Below are 24,106 nucleotides of genomic sequence, written 5' to 3' on the forward strand. Positions count from 1 at the left end.
CTTTCGTCGTTTATATTTACGAGTGGAGTACGTTTTGATTTTGTCTCGGATCGAGTACATCGACTCCGATGGAATTTAGTCCAATAAGAATGTTGCGATTGCTGTTACGGTTTGTCTGTCTTCGGATTGTTCGAGTGAATTTGTACAGAAGGAATGGAATGGTGCGGGTAGTTAGGAATGTGATTGCGTTTGCACGTGAAGATATTCGAGTTTTGGAAAGGTGGAGTGTTCGACGATGGATTTCTTGAGTTTGAGGATCAGGAACCGCATTACGTCTGAGCGCGTACGTCTGGTTTTATGTCCTCGGCGTTTTTTAAATGGATGCCATTTTTCGTACCAATGACATAGAGTTTGCGTGCACGTCACTCAAAGGATCGTTCCAATCAAACAGATTTCCGAAGCGAACGATTTTACTGATCGACTAATTTGCGTGTTTCACACTTGTAATATACTCTTATCCAGAGTGTCCTTGTTTAAAATCTCGTATACTCTTCTAGGATGGTAGCTTGCAAATCTTTACTTACTACATACTTAGCAATTACTTGACTATTGAGTAGCTTAATTACTACAGTGAAGTAATTTTACCAACTTTTTTGTAACATATGAAATGTCTTTTATTAGTTTCCTTTTTTCGTTTATTATTTCAGATATCTTTGTCGATAAAACTTCATTTATCTGAACGCGTTAAGAACAATCGATGTAACCATAATTATAAGTAATTATGATTTTTATTCAAATAATACGACTTTACGTCCAGGTGTATTACGAGCTTGAAATTTCGTTCCAACTAAATGGTACGAAATAATTCCATTATAATTCGTTGAATATTACATATGTTACTATATTATCATTAATAACACATATCGCGGATTTAATTTATAACTTGAAAATTATCAAATGATCTCGCTTAATAATTCATATATTGAAACGTGAATCTGCGTGCTATCATCCTACGAAACAGGACCAAAATCGAAATCAGACACCGCGGTATGTCCTGTCGAATTCGTGGCACTTAAACTGTCCATCGTCTCCTCTAGTTTTTAAACAAACTCCGCCTCAATCTTCATCGAACAGCTTATCCTATAAACCAACCTAGTGGCACTTCGAACAAATTCTATCGTATCCTTTTTAATCTTACTTCGACTATTCGTCTCTATATTAATTACATTCGCGATTGTTATATCGATATTCTACTCTAACATTCACCGTCATTCACTCATACAATGTTACATAGGTAGATCAGAAAGAAATACAGGACTGCCTTGTTATAATTGGGAGAGTGATGCTATACGACCCGACTTGTACATGTGACGAAGGATCGTCAATTAATAACGAAAATTCTTGTGCTCTATCTGTTTGAAAGTGTGAAAGAACGTGCACTTATTCATACATTTTATTTTAGCTCTATGAATACATAGAGTTACGTACAACTAATTAACTTCGATGTGAAAACTAAACAGTGTCAACTAACGAAGCAGCGAAACATATTATTTGACCGCATATCGCGTTCAGCTGTTCCTTTTCCGATAATTTTCTGAATTTATACTGAATAAAAAGAAACGATTGCACATACGTGTTTCCAAGTTACGTTCGACTATATTTGGGATAATAGAGACACACGTACAAGTTCGTGCATCTTCTAAAGAGATTCTAAAGAAATCCTATCGTTCTTAGGATTTCCTGTTACACTATTATCCTGGTTAACTGGCCAGATGTGAAGTCGAACCCCAATCAACTAACAAGGCATTTCTGTGTATCCACTTCTCCTCACTTCCAACTATTCGCAAAACGGTCGACACGATCGTCTTATCTACCAAGAAAATACAAGTTCATCCAGACAGGTTCTCCGTGAATGAAACAAATCCTTGGAGCAGCCTCTTGCTTCCTTTTTGCCAGACGAATCGATGATGCGACCGATCAGTCGCGTCGGCGATAAACGAGAACGCAGCCTCCGCTTCTTAGCTTCATTTCCGCCTAACGAAGATATTTTCAAGAAGCTCCTTAGTGATGAGTCTATGTGGTCTCGTTGGACTCTCCGTGGGTCTGCCATAAAGACGGCTGTTGATGGCGTACAACTTGGGACTGAGTTCACATCTGACGTTGAACCACCAATCGCAGACGAACACTGCTTGACTGAATTGTGTACCATTTGGGCAAAGGAAGGTCGCCTGGCGGCCGTCTATGTCGCAGTAATGCCACGCTTGGCATCTTGTTTCCACGTCCGCGAAGAATCCTGGGTATGGCTGGTCGTCGCAGTAGAAATTCGTGTAGGGAACTTTGCCAAGCACTGGATAATCCGTGCCTGCTCGACCTGTAAGTTTACCAAAGAGTTCGGTTAGTTGATGCTTCTTCAATGGGTCGTTGATATTTTTTTGTTCAATAGAGAGAAGAATAAATGGTTCATTTTATTATTGGCAACGACATGAAAGGAAGTGCAAGAGAACTGATGAGAGGATGGTTGCAAGATGCCATCTTTTAGGATGATTTGTTGAGACGTTCGAGATCTTGTCGCGTCTTAATTTGATTTGAACTGATTTTTGTTTCTTTAGGAAAAATTTCTGGTTACTTCTTGAGGAAGGATTGTTTCTAAATTGTCTATAATAACTTCATTCGCCTATATATAACATGGATATAATTAAACATATGACATAATTCAGTTTCACTTTGATGTTACAATATAATCAGATCATATGATCTTCGGGTTTCTTCGAGTTTCAGTCAGGACAGACTCGAAACTGTTTCAAGTCCGAAGCGAACTGCAACGTTCACGAAACTCCTAAACAAAATATGAAACATTACTCTTCCTCCTGTGCTATTTTAAAAATCGTGAGTGCCAAATTGCCATGAGAAGCCTACATGTCGACATACTGCAGTAACAATCATCTTCATCTTCAAGGACGACCCCTAAAATTCACCCATCCAAACGTTATACTTCGGTTCAAGGTGATTATCCTGTGAAGGCGCTAGACGACGTCGTGTTTTATCCGAAAATCTCATTAACTGACATAACAAGATACAGGACGATTCCGAGGGACGATAGCTGGCGAAGAGAGGGAGGAAACAGAGAGAAGAGGATCTTTCCCCTCGAACCGATCGCGGAAATCACGAGACGGCGAGCGGATCGAGCAAAGCTCTCTCTGCGAGAGGCCTGCGCTTTCGATTGTATCCTCGATTAATTGGTGGAAATGCCGCGAGGTCGAGATGCACCGCGCGTGTTCAGCCCAGCTGACACGTGTATTACCTGTACAAAGCAGCCACCTGTATTACCTGCACAAAGCAGTCACCTCGCCAGGTATCGACGTGTGCACGTCGACGGCAGCCAAATCCCCGATCTGCCGTCGCGTCTACTGCTTAACGATGCATGCAACATGCTTCCCCCTACCTGTTTACACCATGGCGAGTAGAGATCCCCCACCGTTTAATCCATTGGATTATCGTGGATCTGTTTGACCGTCCTCGAAGATGATTCTGTTTGCTAGGATCCTGGGGTGGAGGAGGTATTGTTACAGATATCGCAGAATTGTGGTGAATTTAGAGGCGAAAGAAGAAACGAAATTGTTGGAAAGTTTGGAAGTGACGTTGTACAATTTTAGATAATTAACATTTCGAGAGTATACTAAAATGATGGAGAATCCAGGGTGGAGGATTTGAGAAGTAATTGCCTCTTTGTTAGGATTTAATAAGGAGAAGATTTTTCAGAGTATTATGAAGATTCTCGGCTTGTGTTATAATAACTTTAAGCTCCCTTTATAGTAGTATATTAACGTGCAAGGTTAGCGCTTTGAAGATGATAGTATACCTCGTAATGATAGTAGTAAATTCATAAAGTTAATTAATACAGGTATTCAGGCTTCGACAACTGGGATTTTCGCTTGTTTCCTTAAAGTATTTAGTCTTTTACATTAGAGCTTGGAATTTTAAGAAACTTGAATTTCAAATCGAATAATGAAAATTCCATTGCTTATTTTTCAACGATCAATAGAATATTTAGTCGTTTATGTAGTAACAAATTTCTGTGTCGAATTTCTACGAATTTACCGTTTCGATTGTGCTTTCGGGCCTTTATTTGCTCATATTCGTGGCAATTCGATTATTCTGTCACTCGATACGTATTTAATCCTACTGATTTTATTCGAGTAATATCACAACCTTGTTATATCATGGTCCGTATATTCCACGCGTTATTTATATAATAATAATAGAGATAGCTGTTAGCACGGTGAACAAAGAGAGGAAAAAAGCTTGATCTGGATAACGCAGTAGATTGGGACAACCATCTGAAGAGCGAATTGTCTCTGGATCAAACCTTAATCCAGTAAACCGGCCGGCTGATCCTTTTTCCTCCCTACAATTTGTATTCTCAAGGGAAACTGCGATTTGCATTCATAGAATCCTCCACGCTTTCCTCGAGTCCAGCTCACAGTTCCAAAGAACTGTCCTTTTTTCTTCGATAAAGAACGCGATTGTCGAAGGTGCTACTTTACGCCATTAACACTTTGTACTTTACTATCGGATAGTAATATGTAATATTTATAAATACTGTAATTATAATTATTTAATTATTATATATTATTATTATATATTATTTAATAATTATTATAATTAGTTTATTAATGTTAATTAAACAGAAAACAATGGTTATTTAACATGAACTAATCGTAACAAGGTATTATAATTAAGACAACTAGATAATTAATTAATAATTCTCGTCAACGCAAATTCCACTCTCTCTTAACAACGCTAACAACACTATCTCGACAATGCAATCCGCATTCTCTGACTTCTCAACTCATACTGCTGTTAATTCGTTTATTGTCCCCTAGCAACCCCTTGTCTTAGCCTCACTACGCACATACTCAGCAACCGCTTGTTTATAATTCACACCTCAGCAACCGCTTGTTTACAATCCGCACGACACCCCCCAGGCCCCTCGTCCACGATACTACACAATACCATAAACTTTGAAAAAATATTTTCATCTAAAGCTATTTCTCTGCTGTCGAATGCTTGTGAGACTTCGACAGTTCCGTTCATTTCCACAAGTAACCATATCGTCGTCGTCAGTTAGCATTTCTTAGCTATATATCCAAGTGAAAATTCCGAAACCCCTGCGAAATATCACAAACAGATCCAAAAAGAAATATATGGACCCGTTACGAATTTAGCAATGCTTAACGATGATAATTAAAATCTGAAGAATGCGCGGCGAATTATAAAGACGTCGTTCCACGGAGCAACTAGAACGCAAGAAGCACGGCATGGTAGCTAAGGTGTGGGGTGGAAGGCGGCAGAGGAGGGATGGGAACGGAAGGAAGCATCGGCAAATATTTCATGAACACAACGAGTGACCCGCATAAAGAAGGAAATTGCTCTAAGAATCTTCAGTCTCGAATTGCTGGGCTGGAATAAATAAGCAAAACTCGTGGTGCACGCGAATCAAAGCGCGCGCGTTTTCCTGGCGCGACTGCTTCTCTCTCTTCCTCCCTCTTCCACCGTCGCTTTGTCCAGCGTCCGTTTCCTTTCCTCGTCGAACAAATTCCTCCTAACGAGGGAGTCTCGTCGATAATAGACACCTTTTGCCTCTTTAGTCTGTCTGCATCTTCTCGGACAATTGTGAACTCGCATGGAAATATACGCGAGCCTCCTTTTCTTCTCATACCATTTTACTTTATTATCATCGCCCTCTTTTTACCTACACTTGCTCGCGAAAGTGCGCGAATTTTTATCATAGAAAATTTGTGTGTATGTTCGTGTAGCTCGTGTTATATCGAACATTTTGAAATTATATTAGCACTACATTGATGTTTGAAGACAGTCTAAAAACGTATATACACGTTACAAGATATTTATTGCAAACGTATGTTGAGTAAAAATTTAGTATACAGCATGAATACCTACCTATCTAAAACATATAATAAGTATTTTGTATTAAATGTGTCTCAATCGAATATCAAAGCTTATTAATATAACGAATAACTGTGTGTTTAAATACTTTTGTAATCTCTGTGAAATATACACTTACTCTATATACAGGATATCTCAGTTAAACGAGATCACATAATTACCTTTCTTATTTACGATTGCATGAAAAAGCTCCTCAGTATAAAATATTGCATATATAACAATGGAAAGAATTTTTTCTCAAATTCATTCTTTTTAGAAGATTTCTATATGTACGTGTATTTGCAGATTTGCTTGATGCTTTACCAATATGTATAGTGATGATAATCGAGTGAATGAAAAAATATTTCGTATTCGTAAAAGGTGTCTACAAGTGTTACTTGAATACTTTCGTAAGCCTCTATACGTTTCCCTCCGTTTGCTTCTGTCAGTCTCTCTTTTTATATGCATTGGCTTTTTACTTTGTATCGCGTTCGAACATATCCTACGATAGGAAAACTCTGTTTTCTTTGCTTCTCATCTTATCGTGCGACGAGGATCATATTTTATGGAAATAGTGTAATACGACTGCCAATAACGTTTCCAACGTTACCAGAGGCATTCATTAACGAATAATACGTACGGGATTTCATCGATTCGACGAACATAATGGGACATCAATCGTTCTCGGGACCAGATGTTGCGACAACGCGAGACTTTGAGGCTCTCATTCCGTCTCGCTGACGATGCCTCTAAATCGTCTGTCGACATGTTCCTCTTCTACCCCCATCTTCAGGCCAAGTTAATGGCCGTGTACTCTCGTCGCCTGTTAACAATTTATTGAATCAGCCCTGGAATGCTTATAATGCTATCAGCGCGGAAGCATTTAACGATTTGCTCGATCGCAACGATATTTTTCGAGAAATTCAAGATACAGTGGAGATTCCTGTTTTTTCTCCGTTTTATATCTCGTTAGACTACCAGATGGCGACTTCATCAGAGAAATTTTACTAATCGTTTGCTGATCGCTGTCTTTGTCTCGTTTACGAGACTTAAAGAATATTGCAATAATTTCAATTATGAGTTACAATGTAAAAATACGATTGCATCGAAAATGGCCTTAAGAAAACAACGTTATCGGTGTCGTACCTTGCGATAACGATGATTTTAAAGAAATAACAGAGAAGAAACGACTATGTGAAAAACGAGTCGCGTATCAGCATCGTTCGAAGCAACTATGATTTGTCCGTAAAAAGAACGATAATAACAGACCATAACTATACACATGAAAACTGCACGCAATACGGTTATAGAACGTGAAACCGAATTGCGATGGCCAGGTGCGCGATGGCAAAGCTTCTTAGCGAATTATAACCACTCGTGCGAGCCTTTCTTCCTCTCTGTTGTCCGTCTAAACAACTTTGCGTCACTACTAGGAAGCCATAGCCGTTCTCCATCCCCTCCATTCTCTCCCACCCTCTATTTCTACCACCCCGTAGCTATTCGAATCTCATTCGACGAGCAGCATAGTTTCAGGTGGCACATCTCGCCGATCTCTCGCTCAGCCCCAAGAATACGCTCGTTGTTGTCTCAAACAGAGGCGGATAGAGAGCAAGCTGACAGACACGATACAAACGAAACATCAGACAGGGAAATACTTGTATTCAGACAGAGACAGATTATACACAGGTGTAGCAGTAGAAAGAGACATGGATACGTGACTATAGAGACAGAACGTGCACTTTCCAACATGGTTGGAAACTCGTCCGTATCGCAGTGACATCCATACGAAATTCGCACCTTCCATCGCTTGTCCGACCTGTTTTGTCACCGGAAGAGATTTCGTGTACCCGCACGAAATAAACGTCCTCCTCTCTCTTTCTACCAACCCGGATCCTCCCTTCTCGATCACCACCTTTGTTCTCGTTCTCTTTTCCACTACCCATCCACCCCTTCCCTCTGCCCCTGCTACCCCCTTTCGTTTCTGTATTCGATTCGGTACTCTCTGTTCAACTTCGACTGTCTCTTCGTTGATGATACTAGCGTTCTCCCGACGCAAGCACGCCCGCTTCGTCCAGGTAATTATAACTTCGCCTGGCTTCACGCGGAAACGTATTCTCGTCCTCCGGCTTTTCATCCCTTGCACCGGCTCGCGACGCCAGACGATCGTTCTAATTATTTCGTTCCTTCGACGCGCGACGTAGCGGATTGTTTCCTAGTCGAATGTTACGCGAGAGGAGTTTCCGCGGATGCTTTTTTTCCCTCTTTGGACGAGGGGGCAGAGAGGGCAGAGGTTTTTTAAACGTGGAACAGTGTCGCGATGTCGTGAATTTGACACGTTGTATCGAGGAATTTCCGGAGGAATTATTCGTAGATTTAAGGCGTTTGTTGCGAGGAAAAGATGGTTGAAAGGTTGTTCGTATTCTGGACATCCAATCGTGAGCAGATTTGGAACAAAAGATAGTTTTTGGAGTATGAAACTGGAAGTGTAATTATTAATTATATAATGGCTCGTTGTTACATTAAGCAATTTTGGGAAAGAAGAGATGTTTGCGGGGTAGTTTGTATTTTAGGTTGTCAATTGTACGTCGAGTTTGAAGCGAAGGGTAGTTTTTGTAGCGAGGAACTGGAATTATCACTACTAATTTGGATCCAAGGATTGTTATTACGAAAATAATAATTCTACAACAAAAATTGTTTACCTGTAATACACAGTTTTCTTAAATTCGTTGAAAGTATGACACGTTGGAAAATTTTGTGTAACTTGAAGCAGGATAAAGTCTAGTCTAGAGAAAAGTTCAAAACATATTCGCGATATTCGCATCAATATTTCAAAACAGCAAGTCGGAAGCGAGACATTACGATTCGAGATCCTTCGCGTTCCTTTTCACAAATCCAGGTTTTAAAGCTATTCTTATTCTCGAGGAAGGGATAGTAGCGCCTCCGAAGATGGCTTGACGGAACAGTAGAATTGTAACCAGCTGCTTCATCGTCAGGAATCTTTCATACGTGGCTAAAGTGTGGAATAAAAAACCCGTGTGAAGTATCGTAGCACGGAACGAAGAGTTGCTTTAAAAATCGCCACAGCTTTCGTCTAAAAAGGGTGCGCCGTTTGCTGAGAATTCGCCATCTTGAGGGGAGTTTCGCTATTTGAATAGCAAATTCTGTGTATTTTATCGTATAATGAAAGCAAATTTTACTTTGTAACGTAAAACGACACGATATTCTACGCGGCCGTTTAAAATGCATCAAAATATTTTATTCCCAAGCTCCTTCTGCTGTAGAAAAATTACGTTGTATGTATTTCCTGTTGAAAGAAGAGATTAATAGAGAAGATATATCAGACTTTTGGATATTTATTACGATTAATCGCTTGCTTAGAAATATAATTGACATTGCGATCTTCTTAATCTTGCTATTTAATATTTTATTAATATTTATTAACAGAGAAATATTCGTTGCGTTGCTATCATTCCAACACGCCATAAACAAGTAAAAGATTAAGCAAGTTTGGTACTGTATGATACATATACACTTTTGTCAATAAATTGCGAAACACTTGCTAATTCCAAAGGTAAATTTTAACAAAATCTTCACAACACAGCATGAGGTTCTGTCTGTACGCGACACGGCACATCTTCACTTTTCACCTGACATTTCAATCACGTGTGAAACTATTTTTCGACGTTGAGCAATTAAAAATCTCATAGGATTCGCATTATATGTTTGTTGAATTAACGCTGAAATCATTGTTTATACGATTATATATCAGCAATCGAGCATATCTGCGGCAGTATTATCTATTTAATCACCTGCTGATCGATGGATTAATAGTAATACCTGCTACATTATCCTACTAGTCAATAGCGCTAGATATTCGCACTGTTGACTTATCTTGAATTTGTATGGTATGATCAGAACTGGTGACATTCACATTGTTTATTTCATGCCAAGAATCATGTGCTTAGAATATCTTTATCCTTCGGATGTCCCTTGCCCTCGATCATTTGCTTTTTGGCTTAGGTTTCCTTATTGTTAATTACTTGTTAATTACTAGAACACACTACGAATGAACGTGTTTACGAGAATTTGCTTTTTATATTTTACTATTTGTATCTAAGAGTTGTTTGTACGAGAGACTTTGTTACAAGAGAAAATGAAATTCATGCTTCGACAAATTATAACAATCTTCTATATACTTAGAACGATAGACTTTGTATTATATTTCTTTAAAAACACCTCTATTTATTTCCAACAATTACAATAATTTTAATTAATGTAATATAATAATATTCGTAATGAAACTGACATTTAAAACACAAAAATTAGGTTCTCCTACAAAAGAAACACGCAAGAAACCGCTCTCGAATAACCAAAGGGTTAATATTTTCATAGAACTCCAACCCCTACGTCTGTCTCGAACATCTTCATCTTCTGCGGTTAAACTTACAGCGTATCAGTTCAAACACAGACCACATCCTGCTCCGCTTGGCAAATCGGTGCAAATTAAAAATTACAAATTCACGACGTATTCAGCTACGAACCGTCACGAATCGATTCCCAGTTCCGTCGCAGCGTTTCGTTTGTCTTCAGCGTCCCTTCAGCTCTTGGAATCTCGCCAGGCCGTCTCGTCGAGGTCAGAGAAGAAGAACGCGGCCAAGCAAAAAGGGACCATACTTGCTCGAGGCGAGAATCTCTCTGCCTCTTTCTCTTGCTAAACCAAGGGAACGCGAACCATAGAAAATAGCCGTAAGCCTGGAGAGAGAAAATCGCGTACCGATCCGCGATTGTTTCTATTTCTCATTGAAGAAGGAAAATCTATCCTACTGTTTGGCAAATGAAGGACAAACGCCTGGGAAATGCATCAGTCTCAGAGGTTCTGTCTGTTCTTCCCCTCTTTCTCTCTTTTATATCCTTCCGGTGGCAGCCATCGTCATAAAGTCAGTCAGCCGAACAGTACGAGGTTTGTCGCTACCCCCTACCCCCCTCCAACTAGTATCATTTCGCCTCTTTTTCCCACCCCTCTGTCTTCTCCTTCGACTTATCTCTTTTTCTTTCAGCCTCTCCCATCTCGACGCATCTCTTCTCGTCTCCTCGCGCTCGCGCGTGCTCGTACATTCCCGTTCAGAAGTATCAGAGCACATCCTGCTTTTATATAGAAGACACTGTGATTAGTAGAAATTGTCGATTGAACGATTAATCGATGAAAATTTTGAATAAAAACTCGTTTCGTGGAACACGGAATTTCTGACCTTTTTATGGTGTATGATAGTTTGTTAGGAATACAATCTAAAGATATTAATTTCAAGACGCGCAGATCAAATTTTTGGAGTTTGACGTATGTCAAATTTATGCATGTCGTAGAGATTCGTATGAATTGGCAACTGTTTATCTTAGGTTTACTTAGTATTATTTAGAGAAGCATGTTGCCATCGGATAGGTAAGGTAAATTGGCGTATAGACTTTACGTTCGCACAATTCATCAAATTGCGGTCCCCACGCCTGAGAACCGCAATTTTTATGCCAAAAATTAGATACACATACATGTATAATCAACATTGCTTTCTTGTCATCGATAATCATTATCGACGAATTTGCTTGCTTTCGATCATCGTTCATTTTTAAAAACGTTTCTATAAGTAACCAAAAACAATACCGGTTACCAGTAACAAAAAACAAAAAGAAGTTTTGACTCTTCGTAATCAAAAACAATTTTCTTCGTCGATAATGTTTATCAGTGATCAAAAAGAATTTTTACCAAAATTGTTTCAATTAAAATGCTAATTCTTATGTTATATATATATATTTTTTTTTTAATTACATGCAATAACCATTATGATCCCTGGACTTAGTATACTTATGAACGAGGGTGTACGTCGTGAAACGCACGAGGAAACGTAGTAAACCGCGTTTAGAGGTTCAACCGAGAAAGGAAAAGAGAAAGGCGATCAGACGAGATGGTAGGTTAAAGAAGGATAGAAATGCTTGGATCCGTCTCTTTTGCACCCTTGTTCTCTCGCGATTCCACAGCCCCCGGAATGCTCCTGCAGAATCTACCGCCTTTGGTTAGTGCAGAGGTCGCGTTCCGGGCTCGGCTATTTCATTATCCTATCCCAGAGTACGATGGGGAAACAGAGAGAAAAAGAGAAAGCTAGTCAGAGAGAGAGAGAGAGAGAGAGAGAGAGAAAGTAAGTGGAGAAGGATAAACGTGGAGGTAGGTCGGTTCCATCGTATAACCGACCCTTCGCGAGATTGAGTGGAACGTTAAGTCAATGAGATAACTTTACGCTGTGCCATATTGATTTTGCTCACGTTTTTCACATCTTTTCCGTGCTGGTGGATTTTTCTGTTGCCTGTGTTTAAGGGTGAGTCTTGGGTGCGTTGAGATTGAACGATGGTTTCTTCATAGTTCCCATATAATGTCTTTTTGATACACATTCCTGCTTGTTCTTTATAGACAGTAGAAAAAGAAAAATAGAAATTTGTGGTTCGTGGTTTATGGCTTTTTCTCTTGGATAGTGGATCTTTTTATTGTACGAGTTTAAGGGTGAGTCTTGGGTGCGTTGAGGTTGAAGAGTGGTTTTTTTGATAGTATCAATATGATGATTTTTTAGTATGCATCCCTGGTTGTTTTTTATTATAGAAACTTGCGATCCGTGATTTATGGTTGTGTTCTTCCTCGTGCGGAAGTTTACGATTATAGAAATTTAAAGACTAGCGTGATAAATAACTTGGAACTTGTGTACTAATTTGTTGAAGTCTTTTCTAGTCTATGTAACTAAGAAAAGAAAAATTCTCGAAAGTAGAACGTTTACATGTAACTAAAAAATTCGCCTTGTCGTAACAAACACACGCACATGTATAAAATAACAAAGGGATTACAACCACCGTTAGAATCGGTTTCCTTTGGCACAGGAATTACGGAAAACGTTCCACAATAACATCCACCGCGTGACGATGGGCGTTACGTGTTTCGGTGAACGCTGTGGCGATTTGTGGCAACACGCGGAAACACCCTCATTGTCATAGAATTCGCGATCGATAATCGACATAACGCTAGACTTGCCACGCGGTCAAGCAAATCGTCAAAATCCTTAAGCTGATTTCGAAATGAGAGGCCAATCGTATCTGAGAAAAAAATAATTATAATTAATAATTAAACGACGTTTAAAAGCTTCGTTATTATCCAACAGCGTCAAATAACTTCTAACGATTATTCTATCCAAAATCGTGACTTTATTTTCAAAATTTAAAGGATCAACCATTGAACAACATCGTCAAACAATTTTCAACTAAACCGAAACTTGACCCCTGAAATTACAACGAAATTAATTTTTAAAAAATAACTACAAGGGTGGCTATTCTAGCCAAAACTTCAATTTTTCGCCTGAAATTTAGAGAGTTTACCATCAAACAATGCCAGCAAGCAATTTTCACCTATCGTTCTATCCAAAACCAAAAACTCCTGCAATGTGAAGCATTTATCAGTTACACAACATTCTGAAATAATGCTCAGCAAGAACAACTATAACCATCCTAACGAAAACTTTGATTTTTCGCAAAATATTTAAAGAATGTACATGTAACAACGCCATTAAACCTTTCAATGTTCCAACGCCTAAACTATCTAACCAAAAATCGAAACTTCACGTTTTGGAAGAAGCCAACAACGTTGCACATTATTCACCCGTGAATCGTCTACGGATTTCTTCTCGTGGCTGCATCGACTTACCCTCTGCCCCATGTTCGAACAACCATGCAAAATATACCCTTGGTAACGTGTTAACCGCATTCTCTGCCGCTATCTTCGCGGTACACTTTAGCAGCGGCTGGTATCAGCTACTCGCCAGAAGAAAGGCGTGTCTTTTCCACTGAATATCATTTAATTTAACGCGTACATTTTATAATCGGCTGTTACACGCGTGTCCGCGTAAATCCATTTCACGACGGTCTTCCCTCCTTCTTCGTGGTTGTGAAGCAACGTCGCCACGTGTATGTGTGCCAGTGTATAGGGTTTGGAATAGGGTAGAGAATGTCAGAGACGACCCTCGCAGCAGCAGACCGCGCTATAGAAATTTTCCGCCGGTACGTGCAGACTGGAGGATATTTTACGACCGATCGATTATCGAGGAGTGAGAGGGTGTGTACGCACAAAGGGCTGGAAGAAAAGTCGAAGGGGAGCCGAGCCCTGCATACTGTCAGGTCAGTGAAAAATCTTCAAAGAAGCTGCACCAGGGTACCAGACTAACGTGGCTTGGATCTTACGCGCCTGTGTATTAATAATCTGATCGATTTGGTGTTTTTACCTCGTTCTTCAAGTTGATCGAAGATTTTGTTATTAATATTTCCGAAATTCATAATGATTCATAGAGTACGACGTGTCCCTCGTACAACGTTATTCGTTTTCTTATCAGTCGCGCGCTTCCTGCTTTCGTTCAAGTTTATTAACCGTGTTGCGCGCAATTTTTTTTAGTAAAAACTATGCCGTTGTTATACGAACACCGTAAAGAATTGCTGCGATTTTTCGACAGCCTTTCCAATAACTTGTAAATATTTGACAATTTTAGATGGCGAATTTTTTACTATTCTATGAAAATATCCGAAAGTTATTTGCGTTAAAAGATCGGATTATTAAATAAGTGCTATCCTTTTTTACGAAACAAGAGAAAGTATTTTACGTTGGCGCTTTCTTAATAAAACGATAAACATTGATTTCGTTGTTTATATTTTGATAATGTATACCATTAAAAGTAACATGGTATATCATTTTAATAACGTTAACAAAGTAGAAGCTTTAGAAAGAGATAGCGTTCCGATAGTCGAATTTGGGAAAATTTCAACTGCGTTTATTATCAAGATATTCTTCAAACGCAAGCTACGAGCTTTGAAAATGGTTGAAAAAAAAAGAGAGGAAAAAATCGAGAAGACAAACCTAACCGGAGGTCTAATAAACGCCCTTAAACGCGATCTCGAGACGCTCCGGAGGTCGGAATAAAAACGTTTTCCGGTTGAAGAGCAGCGAGACAATACGCTGGCATACCTCGGCGAGCAATAACTGTCTATGTATTTATTTCTTGCCTTTCATTCCGCATCTCCGCAATCGCATAAAGCGGCCGCTTAAACCTGGAGGAACTTGTCGGAAGATCCGGAGCTCTCTACTATTCCCCTCTGTAGAAAAGAAGAAGGGACCGGAAGAAACGAATTTAAATACGACGTTTCTCGTGAACGGCCAATTTTCATAGTTCTCTTTTCCATAGTTCCTCTGCAATTGCCCGAAACGTTTCATCGCTTATTCCTCCTTCAGCATCCCATTAGATATTAGATTTTGAAAAAAGAAACCTGTTCAGAAAATATGGACAGCGTGTTTCCTTTTCGACGATCTGTCTGATAATTTTTCGATTTAAACGTCGTGTCGCTTATTGTTTGAATAAAGAATCATGGCAATGTAGCGCGTGGATAAGATGATTATTCATGGATCGATCATGCGAGAGTATGGAATAATTATTCCTATCGTCGAATGTTGGTTTATTGAAATTATTAGTTTGGTGTGTTATATCGCGATCTGTGCAGTTAACATAGCGGAATTTTATAGATATTTCAAGGAATGAAGCATTTCATAAAATAAAATTTCCAATGAAATTAACGCGACTGCTGTTTGAAACATTTTCCATAATGTTAGAGAGAGAGAGAGAGAGAGAGAAAGATTTAATTTGTACAGATAACAAGATAGACCAATGGAGTATGAATTAGTAGTATTTCATACGGAAATTGCCACACTTCTTATTTAGATATCCAACTATAACTCCGTTTCAAAATGTTCAGCGGTTCTATCAATGCAAGAATGTCATTACTCGTTGAAATTGGAGTTGTGGAGGTATTGGGTATCTTTTGACTACTACTGGATGTTAAATATACCTGATCTATCAATACTTTGTATCATAACAACGTGCACTTTCGTATATCGTTTCTTTTTTTCTTATCAACAATTCTTTAACAATTCTTCCAGTGAAATATATTTATATGATACCCTTTTCTGATCCTGACCTATAAAATATACCGATAATTGGTAGGGAAAAACTGGAACAGCCTGTATAATAATATTAAAACAAATACACGAAATACGTAACGTTATATTATTGTCTCGTAATTGTCAACGAGTAATGACCGATTGATAATTGAATTAATTGAATCGCTTTCCTAAGTGAATGCTTAAACCATATCTCAAGCTCTACGCTCTATTCTGCTTGCAATGAAACCTTCACCTCCATCTATAAAATACGCGATAAGACTAATTCCTCTGCAAATAGTCATCCCAGTAGTTCTCCTCTTCTATTCTCTCACAGTGCTTTCTCGTGTTCAGACTCAATTGTAAAAGAATTTTAACACCTGCTGAAAAGAGCTTGAAGAACGCGAAAACAAATGAAACTCGCGATGAGAAAAAAGTTGGAGTCAGACGAAAGAACGAGACGAACAGATGAGAGAAGAAACGGAGGAAATAAAATTCTTAGAAAGAAGAGAAGGATCGAAGAAGAGACGAAGCAGCAACTTTGATCGCGAACAGGAAATGTTTCGCAAGACGATCCTGTTTACGTACCGGGTATCGATTTCCCGAGATCGAGATACTCGCGAACAGAGGGGCTGAGAAATCCAGGAGGTACAACCGGTGCCTCGTTCGTTGGATTATTTCTTTCTTCCACGTCCTCGTAGTAGTAGTCCTCGTTGTCGCGGCTGTCCTCCGCGTCTGGGTCCACTGGTTTCGCCCTCTTCGACACTTTGCCGCTTTCGCTGTCCCGTACACTCTCTGCAACACGAACAATACACAGTCGATCACAAAAGCACCATTCGAGCACCTTGTATAATTTGATTTTAATTCTTTGTATAATATTTACGTTAAGCATAGAGCACAGAACATCGGCCGTACAACCTGCTGTACCTTGGATTATTCCAAGTCTATATCTTCGTTTAGAGAAGAGACTTCGCTCTTCGAGTCCATGGTAATTTCAATCATAAAAAAGTTTCTCAATATCTGGAGGGACGTTTGTAAACTTTGAAAAGAAAAGGCGTCTTTACTTTGCCACCCGTTACATGATGTAAAAACATCTTTGAAGAAAATGAGTTGAGAATTGTGAAAGTTGTGCCTTCGCGCTTTGAAACGAGCTCAGACGAATTCTTATACGATTTGTTTCTTCTACGAACTTTTAATTACAATAGTTTCGATATCGACAAATTTTTATCGAAAATTTAGACTCTGTTTCCTAATAGGTAACAGGAAGATAATAAAAGATAGTAAATGTTATTTAACTTTTCCAATTACAAATTCATCGCCGATTTGTACACTTTGCAATAATTTATATAAAGTTCTTCTAATTCGACCAAAGTATCCCGATGTCTATAAACGATAATAACGTGAATAACAATGGAAACTTCGAATACCTGTCCCTTCTGAAAAACAGAAATAAAGGGAACACGTCACGGTACGATGAAAGAAACGTTATACAAGAGTGTGAACAGAGCAAGTGTTTGTAAGTCTCGCACACGATCGAAGTAGCCTGTACACGAATTAATCCGTTGCATTTAGACGCATAAAGTTCGGCTGGTCGATGAGCTGTTAATTAGCTTCCACGTCACGGACGCACCGGCATCAAATGGGATGAACGCGGGATTGTATCCACCTTTCCTCGCGAAGTAACACGTACACGACAATGTGCGCAAACAATGCACTATAGCGAGAATTCCGCGATCCAGATTCTAGATGCGTGTACGATCGGCCAGCTGTCACTGGAATTTGAAATATTTCGAAAATTACTGTTTGTTTCTCTTCTACATACGTAACGTGCCTCTGCGAAGGATGATTATGTTAACTCCACCCAGAGTAGTGGCTCATAACTTTGTGTTATTTGCTGCAGTATATACGAAATTAATAGAGTTCCGTGCTTGTTGGTTGTATCGTTATCGTCATATATAGGGTGATCCTATTTCCGATGCTTTGATAGTTTTAACTGTTAGAAGTTATATTCCTGTGACGATGGTGCGACAATGTGCGCGGTATAAGATGACGATCGAAGAGTTTCGAAAAAATTATCGGACAGATTTTTGGTTTGATAAACGCTAGTCCTGTTCTCGTTATTGGACCGCGGATTTTTATTCGAATATATATTTTTATAGACACAAGCGATACAACGTAAAACGTAAATAGAGCTTCGTTTCGCCTATCCAAGGTTTTAACGAATATTCCAATTTGCATATTTTATATATTTTTCCATATCGTACACACTCTGTTGCATCTCTGCGTTTTTCAGAATATGTAAGATATCGAAAGCGGAGTACGCTCGTCGTAATCTTCGCGTATGTTCCATTCCTTACGAAACAAACTTTTACATACGTCGTATCTCTTTATGTCCGTTTATAAAAGTACGAAACCGCATAAGAATCCGCTGTCTACCTATAGCCGGCAGCGTTGAAAGCGACTTACTGGGCGTATCAATTCACCAGAAGCTGCGTTTCATTTTCTCTCTATAATTAACTGTATTGTGGCCGCGAGATGAATCGATCGTGCGAGATTATAGACTCTCGCGGCTCAACAGTTTACACGAGTAACCCTAACGATTTCGGGAATTTTGAATATTTCACAGAAGGGGAAACGCAATCACCGGCCTGTCCAACAGAGGAAATGTTTAACGACAATGGTATACACAAGGCTGAAATTAATTAGCTGCCGACTTTCCGAACCTGGTATTTCGCTTCTCGATGAAGCGACGTCCGGCTTCGTGAAATCGATCGCGTGTGCATGAATCTAGCCTGAATAACGCAACAACTACGTACGAACCTGTGGTTCGCGTAATCGTGGCGACATGGTCGCAAAACTTTCGCCTCTATAACCCCTTCTACGAGGCTTTTAATGCACTCACTCACTCTCTCTCTCTCTCTCTTGTTTGGCCCCTAGTTTCTCACTTGTCCGAGGGAGAACTTAGCTTCAACGTCCCCTAAATTACAGTCAACTCCTGCAACCCTCTATTCCTCTCCCTGTCTCATTGGTGGAAACTGGGTCAAGTCTAGAGAGCCTGTGGCTTTTGCCAGTGGAAATATCGAGGAGACGAGAGGTCAGGACCATTGACACCTTCAGCTGGGCTTAGTACTTTCGATATGAAATTTGGGGGATTAGCGACCACTTCCTTTCGTTGAAATTTTTGCATATTTTATGCGATGGAGATGTTTGTCTTTTTTCTTCAGTTTGTCGAATCGTTGATGAATGTTTTCGATGTAGAGTTTAGGAGATGGACGACGGGTTCCTCTCGTTTTCGGCTTTTTCTGAATTTTAGAAGCGGAGGTGTTCATTTTTTATTTATCTCGGTGAATTGGAGGTAAATAGTTAACCCATCGATGCATTGCGGTATCTACCATCCTGTTTGATTTGAGAAACATTTTTAGTGTCCATTCGCTTCTCCGAATTTTGGAATATTTAAGCTAGTATTTCGGTTTCATCATACAGCAAGGAAGAAGGGGAAGTTTGCTAAAATCGAAGCAAATCTTCCTCGCCAATTCCAATTATACGTATCAGAAATAGCTCGATAAATTGAGATAAGGATATACGTAAAAATTAGAAAAGTCCAAATATGTAAATTATGATAGAAACAAACCCTGTTGATCTTTCGCTCCAAAACAATTCACGTAACATACCCATAAAAGCTTTTATGGCAAACGTTCGCATATTTTCGTAAGTTACTCTAAATAATGAATTACAAACCAAATATAGTTAAAAATTGTAGATTTATTAAATCTTAAGAATTTGGAATTAACTTCGTACACTTTTCGAGCAATTTACCGGAGGGCATTAAAATGAATCATCCTCTGTATTTCATCATTTTTCACTAGACTCGTGACTTGTTACTTAACAATAAAACAAACAAATCCTATGTCTAAAAGCAGCTTGTTTCTCGATCTGTAGCTTAGGTTATGATTGATACTGCTCGAACTTACATCATCGGATACCTAATTTTTGCCGCTCGATAAATTCCACGGGCAAGATGTTCAGTGTTACGTAACCCAAAGCCTCGACCTGGCCTTATTGTTAAGATTTCGTACCTCTGTGTATATCCTGGTTACGTCATACTACGAATAAAACCATCGCTATATTCGTTCATCACTTATACATTTCGATGTTATCTACTTTGTCATCGTGGAATATGCATTACGCTCATAAATATTCGGACAGTGCATGAATGTATAAATTAATGATTGAACGCGGCGTTTCTATTCTCTTATAGGCTTAACAGATTATAAATTTAAATTATTTGAAAAAGTTTATCAATAGTTATTAAAACGATACACGCGATTTACATATTGCCGCAGTGAATTAATCGCTATGTGGTATTTCTGTTCGTTTAGGAACTAACTCTTTTTATCTGATACATAGTTTAGGAATTGGATAACTAGACGACAACGAAATTTTGATATCAACTGATATTTACTTATTTCTTCGTATGCTTCTCCCACGATTTTCTGATATGTAAAGCATTATCTTGGTAACTGTACTCTTTGATTATCTACGTGCCCTTGTTTGCGAATTTACGACACGTCTACCACTGTTTGCCACGCAACTAACATCCAGTGTTGAGTTAACAGGATATATGGCTCACGGAAATACAGTTTCTACGTGCATAAAGCAATTTCTAGGTCTCGATCTTTGGCTCGAACGAGTGATTGACACACTGGAAATTTAATAAATTTCTTTAGAAATAGAATTGTCAGACAGTCGTACCGTAAATCTAACCGTCTTAGTATTATTATTATTCTTTATGAGAATAAAAATAAGAAAAAAATGTTGCGCACACATAGATACATACATATGGTTGTAAACTCTGTTGAAGAACTTGATTTCGTTAAGAATTGTTATTGTTGAGAATTTTGGATCTTAAAAGCCGAAATAATGGTATAGGAACACTAAATTCACTTTGAATTCAAATACACTTTGAATTCATATTGGAATAGTTATATATTTATTTGATAAGCGATTTCAAAGATATTCATCGATACACACTTGCACGCGTCTCAGCGAGCTTTTAACCGACTGAACAGTTAACATTCATTTGTTTTCGAGACGCCGCACACACACATACTTCCACACACTGATATTCACATACAAGTATTACCACTACGCAGCTAACCTAGTCTAGCACATAAAATTATACATATCTCAATAGTTATTAATTAATTCTTCTTTAGGAATCTTTATTTATTCAACATCTTCTATTATTCGTAACATTGTCTACTATCTAAGAGACGATTCTATGATTTGATAAATATCGATTCCCAGGAAAATCCTTCGACGTGGATCGTATCTAATCCCTTTAATTCGAAAAGAAAACAGCTTGCGACAGATTGATGGCAGCAACCTCTCATAAACGGCGTTTCAACATGTCGTTTGATTATTTCCTTGTTCACAAATGTTTGCTGTGTACCGTGTTGACAATTGATAGGCCAGCGAAAACATTCCATCACCGCTCGTTTTCATCGCAGTCGACGCTTGCCAGCCATTCTCGCGTATTCGCAAAGTAAGCCGGGGATACAGTCACGCGTTTCTTTGTTAATTAACGATCGTTTAATTACCCGGCGTGGAATTGGGCGGCCGTCACCGGCCTCGCTGCTAGAACTCGTGCATTTGCCCAATTTTTCCCCAACTCTCCTCCCACTCGAATATCATGATAATTAGGCCAGCAATGGAGAATAAATTAACGAATTCGTAAATTCGTCGATTGTTAATTAACCGTTCGTCGACGAACGGGTCAATCGATAAAAACACTTGCAGCCTCGAGCGTCGCCGAAAACGCACGATAGTTTTCCATCCTGTTGCATTTGCTGTTTTTTTTTATTTTCTCTACATTTTATTTCGCATTTCTTTCTGTGTGTGTGTATGTGTGTGTGTTTTTTTTTTCAATTTCGGAGGCTAAACGTCCTCGGGCGATTCGTCGATCGATGCCGCGGAATTCGTTTGTTATTACACGCAACCGCGTTAATTTAGTTCCGGCCGGGCTAGCGCGATACTTTCGCCCGGGAAAACGTTCTCGCGAAACATTGATAATTATTTGATATTCGCTTGGCTGCCGAATAATTACACCTGTTTGTTCGTGGCATTTAATACAGCAAGTATTATTTGATTTCGCGTCCCTACTTACTCGCGCGTGTTTTATGAAATTTGGCCGACCAAGCGCGACGAAATTGGCCCCGGCCTGATAGAGAACCCAGCCACCCAGCAGCCAGTCGACCAATCGGCCCACGATGCTTTCGTAAAAAGCGCGTCGTTCCGCTGAATCAACCGGTCGAACGAAATAACGAGAAAAAAGAAAAACACGAACACCTGGGAAAATAGTTAAAATACGTGTCCTATCGAGGTTTTATCTTTGCACCGCGACCGTGGTTTTTCGCGGTGTTAATTGTCCGCGAAAGTGAGTCGATCTGTTGCTATACATATGTACATACGGTCGTTTATGAAACGTTTTCAGGCATTGGAAAACTATTTCAAATGCGCTGTAATATAATCTGTACGATGTGTATGATTTAATTTATATTATCGATGCTTTAAACTGTTCAATTCGTGCATCTCTGTATATGTATTGAGACAGTGATCAATTACAAGAAATATGTTTTGGCGACTGTTGAAAGTTCCATTTCTGTGTTGATGCTGCGTTGATTCGAATCAGATTAGAATTTTAACGATGTTTAGAAATATAGAGAATATACTTGTATATAAGCAATTATGTTGTAATAATTGTAAAACATATTTACGTTATATACGTATACGTATAATTAATTTTCAGCTTGCAAAAAAGAAAGGTAAATGTTGAAGACTTCTAGGAAAAGTATATTCGTTCTGTAACGAGCTGGACATTTTTGTGCATCTGTAAGAAGACTAAAATTGAGAATATAAAATAGCATAGGCAAATTATAATATTTAGCGGGGAAAACAAATGTCTACCCAAATTCGATTTCTTCACTTTCCTTCCCATTCACTGTGACAGTAAACACGTCAAGAAACTTCATAGTTTGAATCTTGCAAATTGTTCCTAATTTTTTACTCTTCAATCTAATTTCCAGAATCATCTCGAAAAGCAAACCTCTCTTATTTTCCAACACTATTCTTTCTTCGTCTTCTACAAACCACTCCCGTCATGGGTCAAATTATTTCTCCAATTTTCCACGTTTCGCGTCGATCAACTGGGAAATACGCTTCGATTCACCTTATGGTACGCGTTCCTCTTTAATATCCTGTCGGTATCACTACAAAAACTTGGAAGACGAAAGCGACACAGCCATGTGAGATTCGATCCTCCATGTTCGTTTCTTTGAGTTTCCAGCCCTAACTTGATCTCTGGTTTGGATTAAAACTCTTATTACACTGGGTGTCTCGAAAACTTCGGGAAATCGTAGGGGACCGGTAAACTAAGGAAAATAAGATTTCTTTGGATATCTACTGAGCTTCGCTGCGTTTTGAAGAAAAATTGTTCGCGGGAACAGAAAGAAGAAGATATTGTTGAAAATATTAGCCTCTTGCAATAATTCAAGCATTGTATCTAACAGTAGCCAGTCTAATTGCAACTAGACATCGCTCCGGTGATATTTGATGCACTGCAGCTGCGATTCAGTTTTCATCTTCGTTGAATAGATGATGTCACGAATGAGAAAGTTTAAATGGCTAAGTATAATAACGAAGACATCTTCGTTTCTCTTTTCGTAATTTTCCCCAAACTGGAGCGAAAATGAGTAAATCTTTAAGGGAGATTTTTTCTCCGTTCGTCGGTCCCAGAAATGTTGACATTTAGTTTAGGGACACCCTGTATAAGGCAGAGTGTGGTAGACACTCGCGTGTGCACCACAAGGTGGAAGGTTAAAATTCGAAGCTGACTCCGCTAACAAGATGTGTCTCGTCGTGGTAGAGAACAGATAATTCGAGGAGGTCGAATTTTCGGACGTTCGCGAAGAAATTCTTCCCGCGTACGCGCGGAAGTTCGTTTCGTCTAGCGAAGAAGAACGATACCGGGAGAAAGACAGAAAGAGATATGTTATGTATATATCTAGTACGAGGAAGAGAGGATAACGCAGAGTGAAATGAAGGAGAACGAACGAGGGACAATAATCCGACGGAAAGTTTGAAAAAGGAGGAGCGAATTTTGCGGAAAAAGTAGCCGGGAGCGAATGAAACGCGAAATACCGCTTTCTCTACGTAACATGA

General features: G+C 39.1%; 2 protein-coding genes across 7 annotated transcripts in view; one reads left to right on the forward strand and one right to left on the reverse strand.

The window, feature by feature from the left end:
* Positions 1-24,106, forward strand: part of LOC126919997 (tudor domain-containing protein 1) — a 311,431-nt gene that overhangs the window by 186,142 nt on the left and 101,183 nt on the right. The gene's annotated exons all lie outside the window — the stretch shown is intronic.
* LOC126920028 (uncharacterized) overlaps positions 393-24,106 on the reverse strand; it is a 112,373-nt gene continuing 88,659 nt past the window's right edge. The window contains exons 2-3 of the mRNA XM_050729888.1: positions 16,475-16,681; positions 393-2,311 (exon numbers count right to left, since the gene is read on the reverse strand). Coding sequence (XP_050585845.1) covers positions 1,965-2,311; positions 16,475-16,681 — 554 coding nt within the window. The 3' untranslated portion in view covers positions 393-1,964. The remainder of the gene's footprint in view (positions 2,312-16,474; positions 16,682-24,106) is intronic.

This window comes from Bombus affinis, chromosome 9, assembly GCF_024516045.1.
Source record: "Bombus affinis isolate iyBomAffi1 chromosome 9, iyBomAffi1.2, whole genome shotgun sequence".
Taxonomy (NCBI): Eukaryota; Metazoa; Arthropoda; class Insecta; order Hymenoptera; family Apidae; genus Bombus; species Bombus affinis.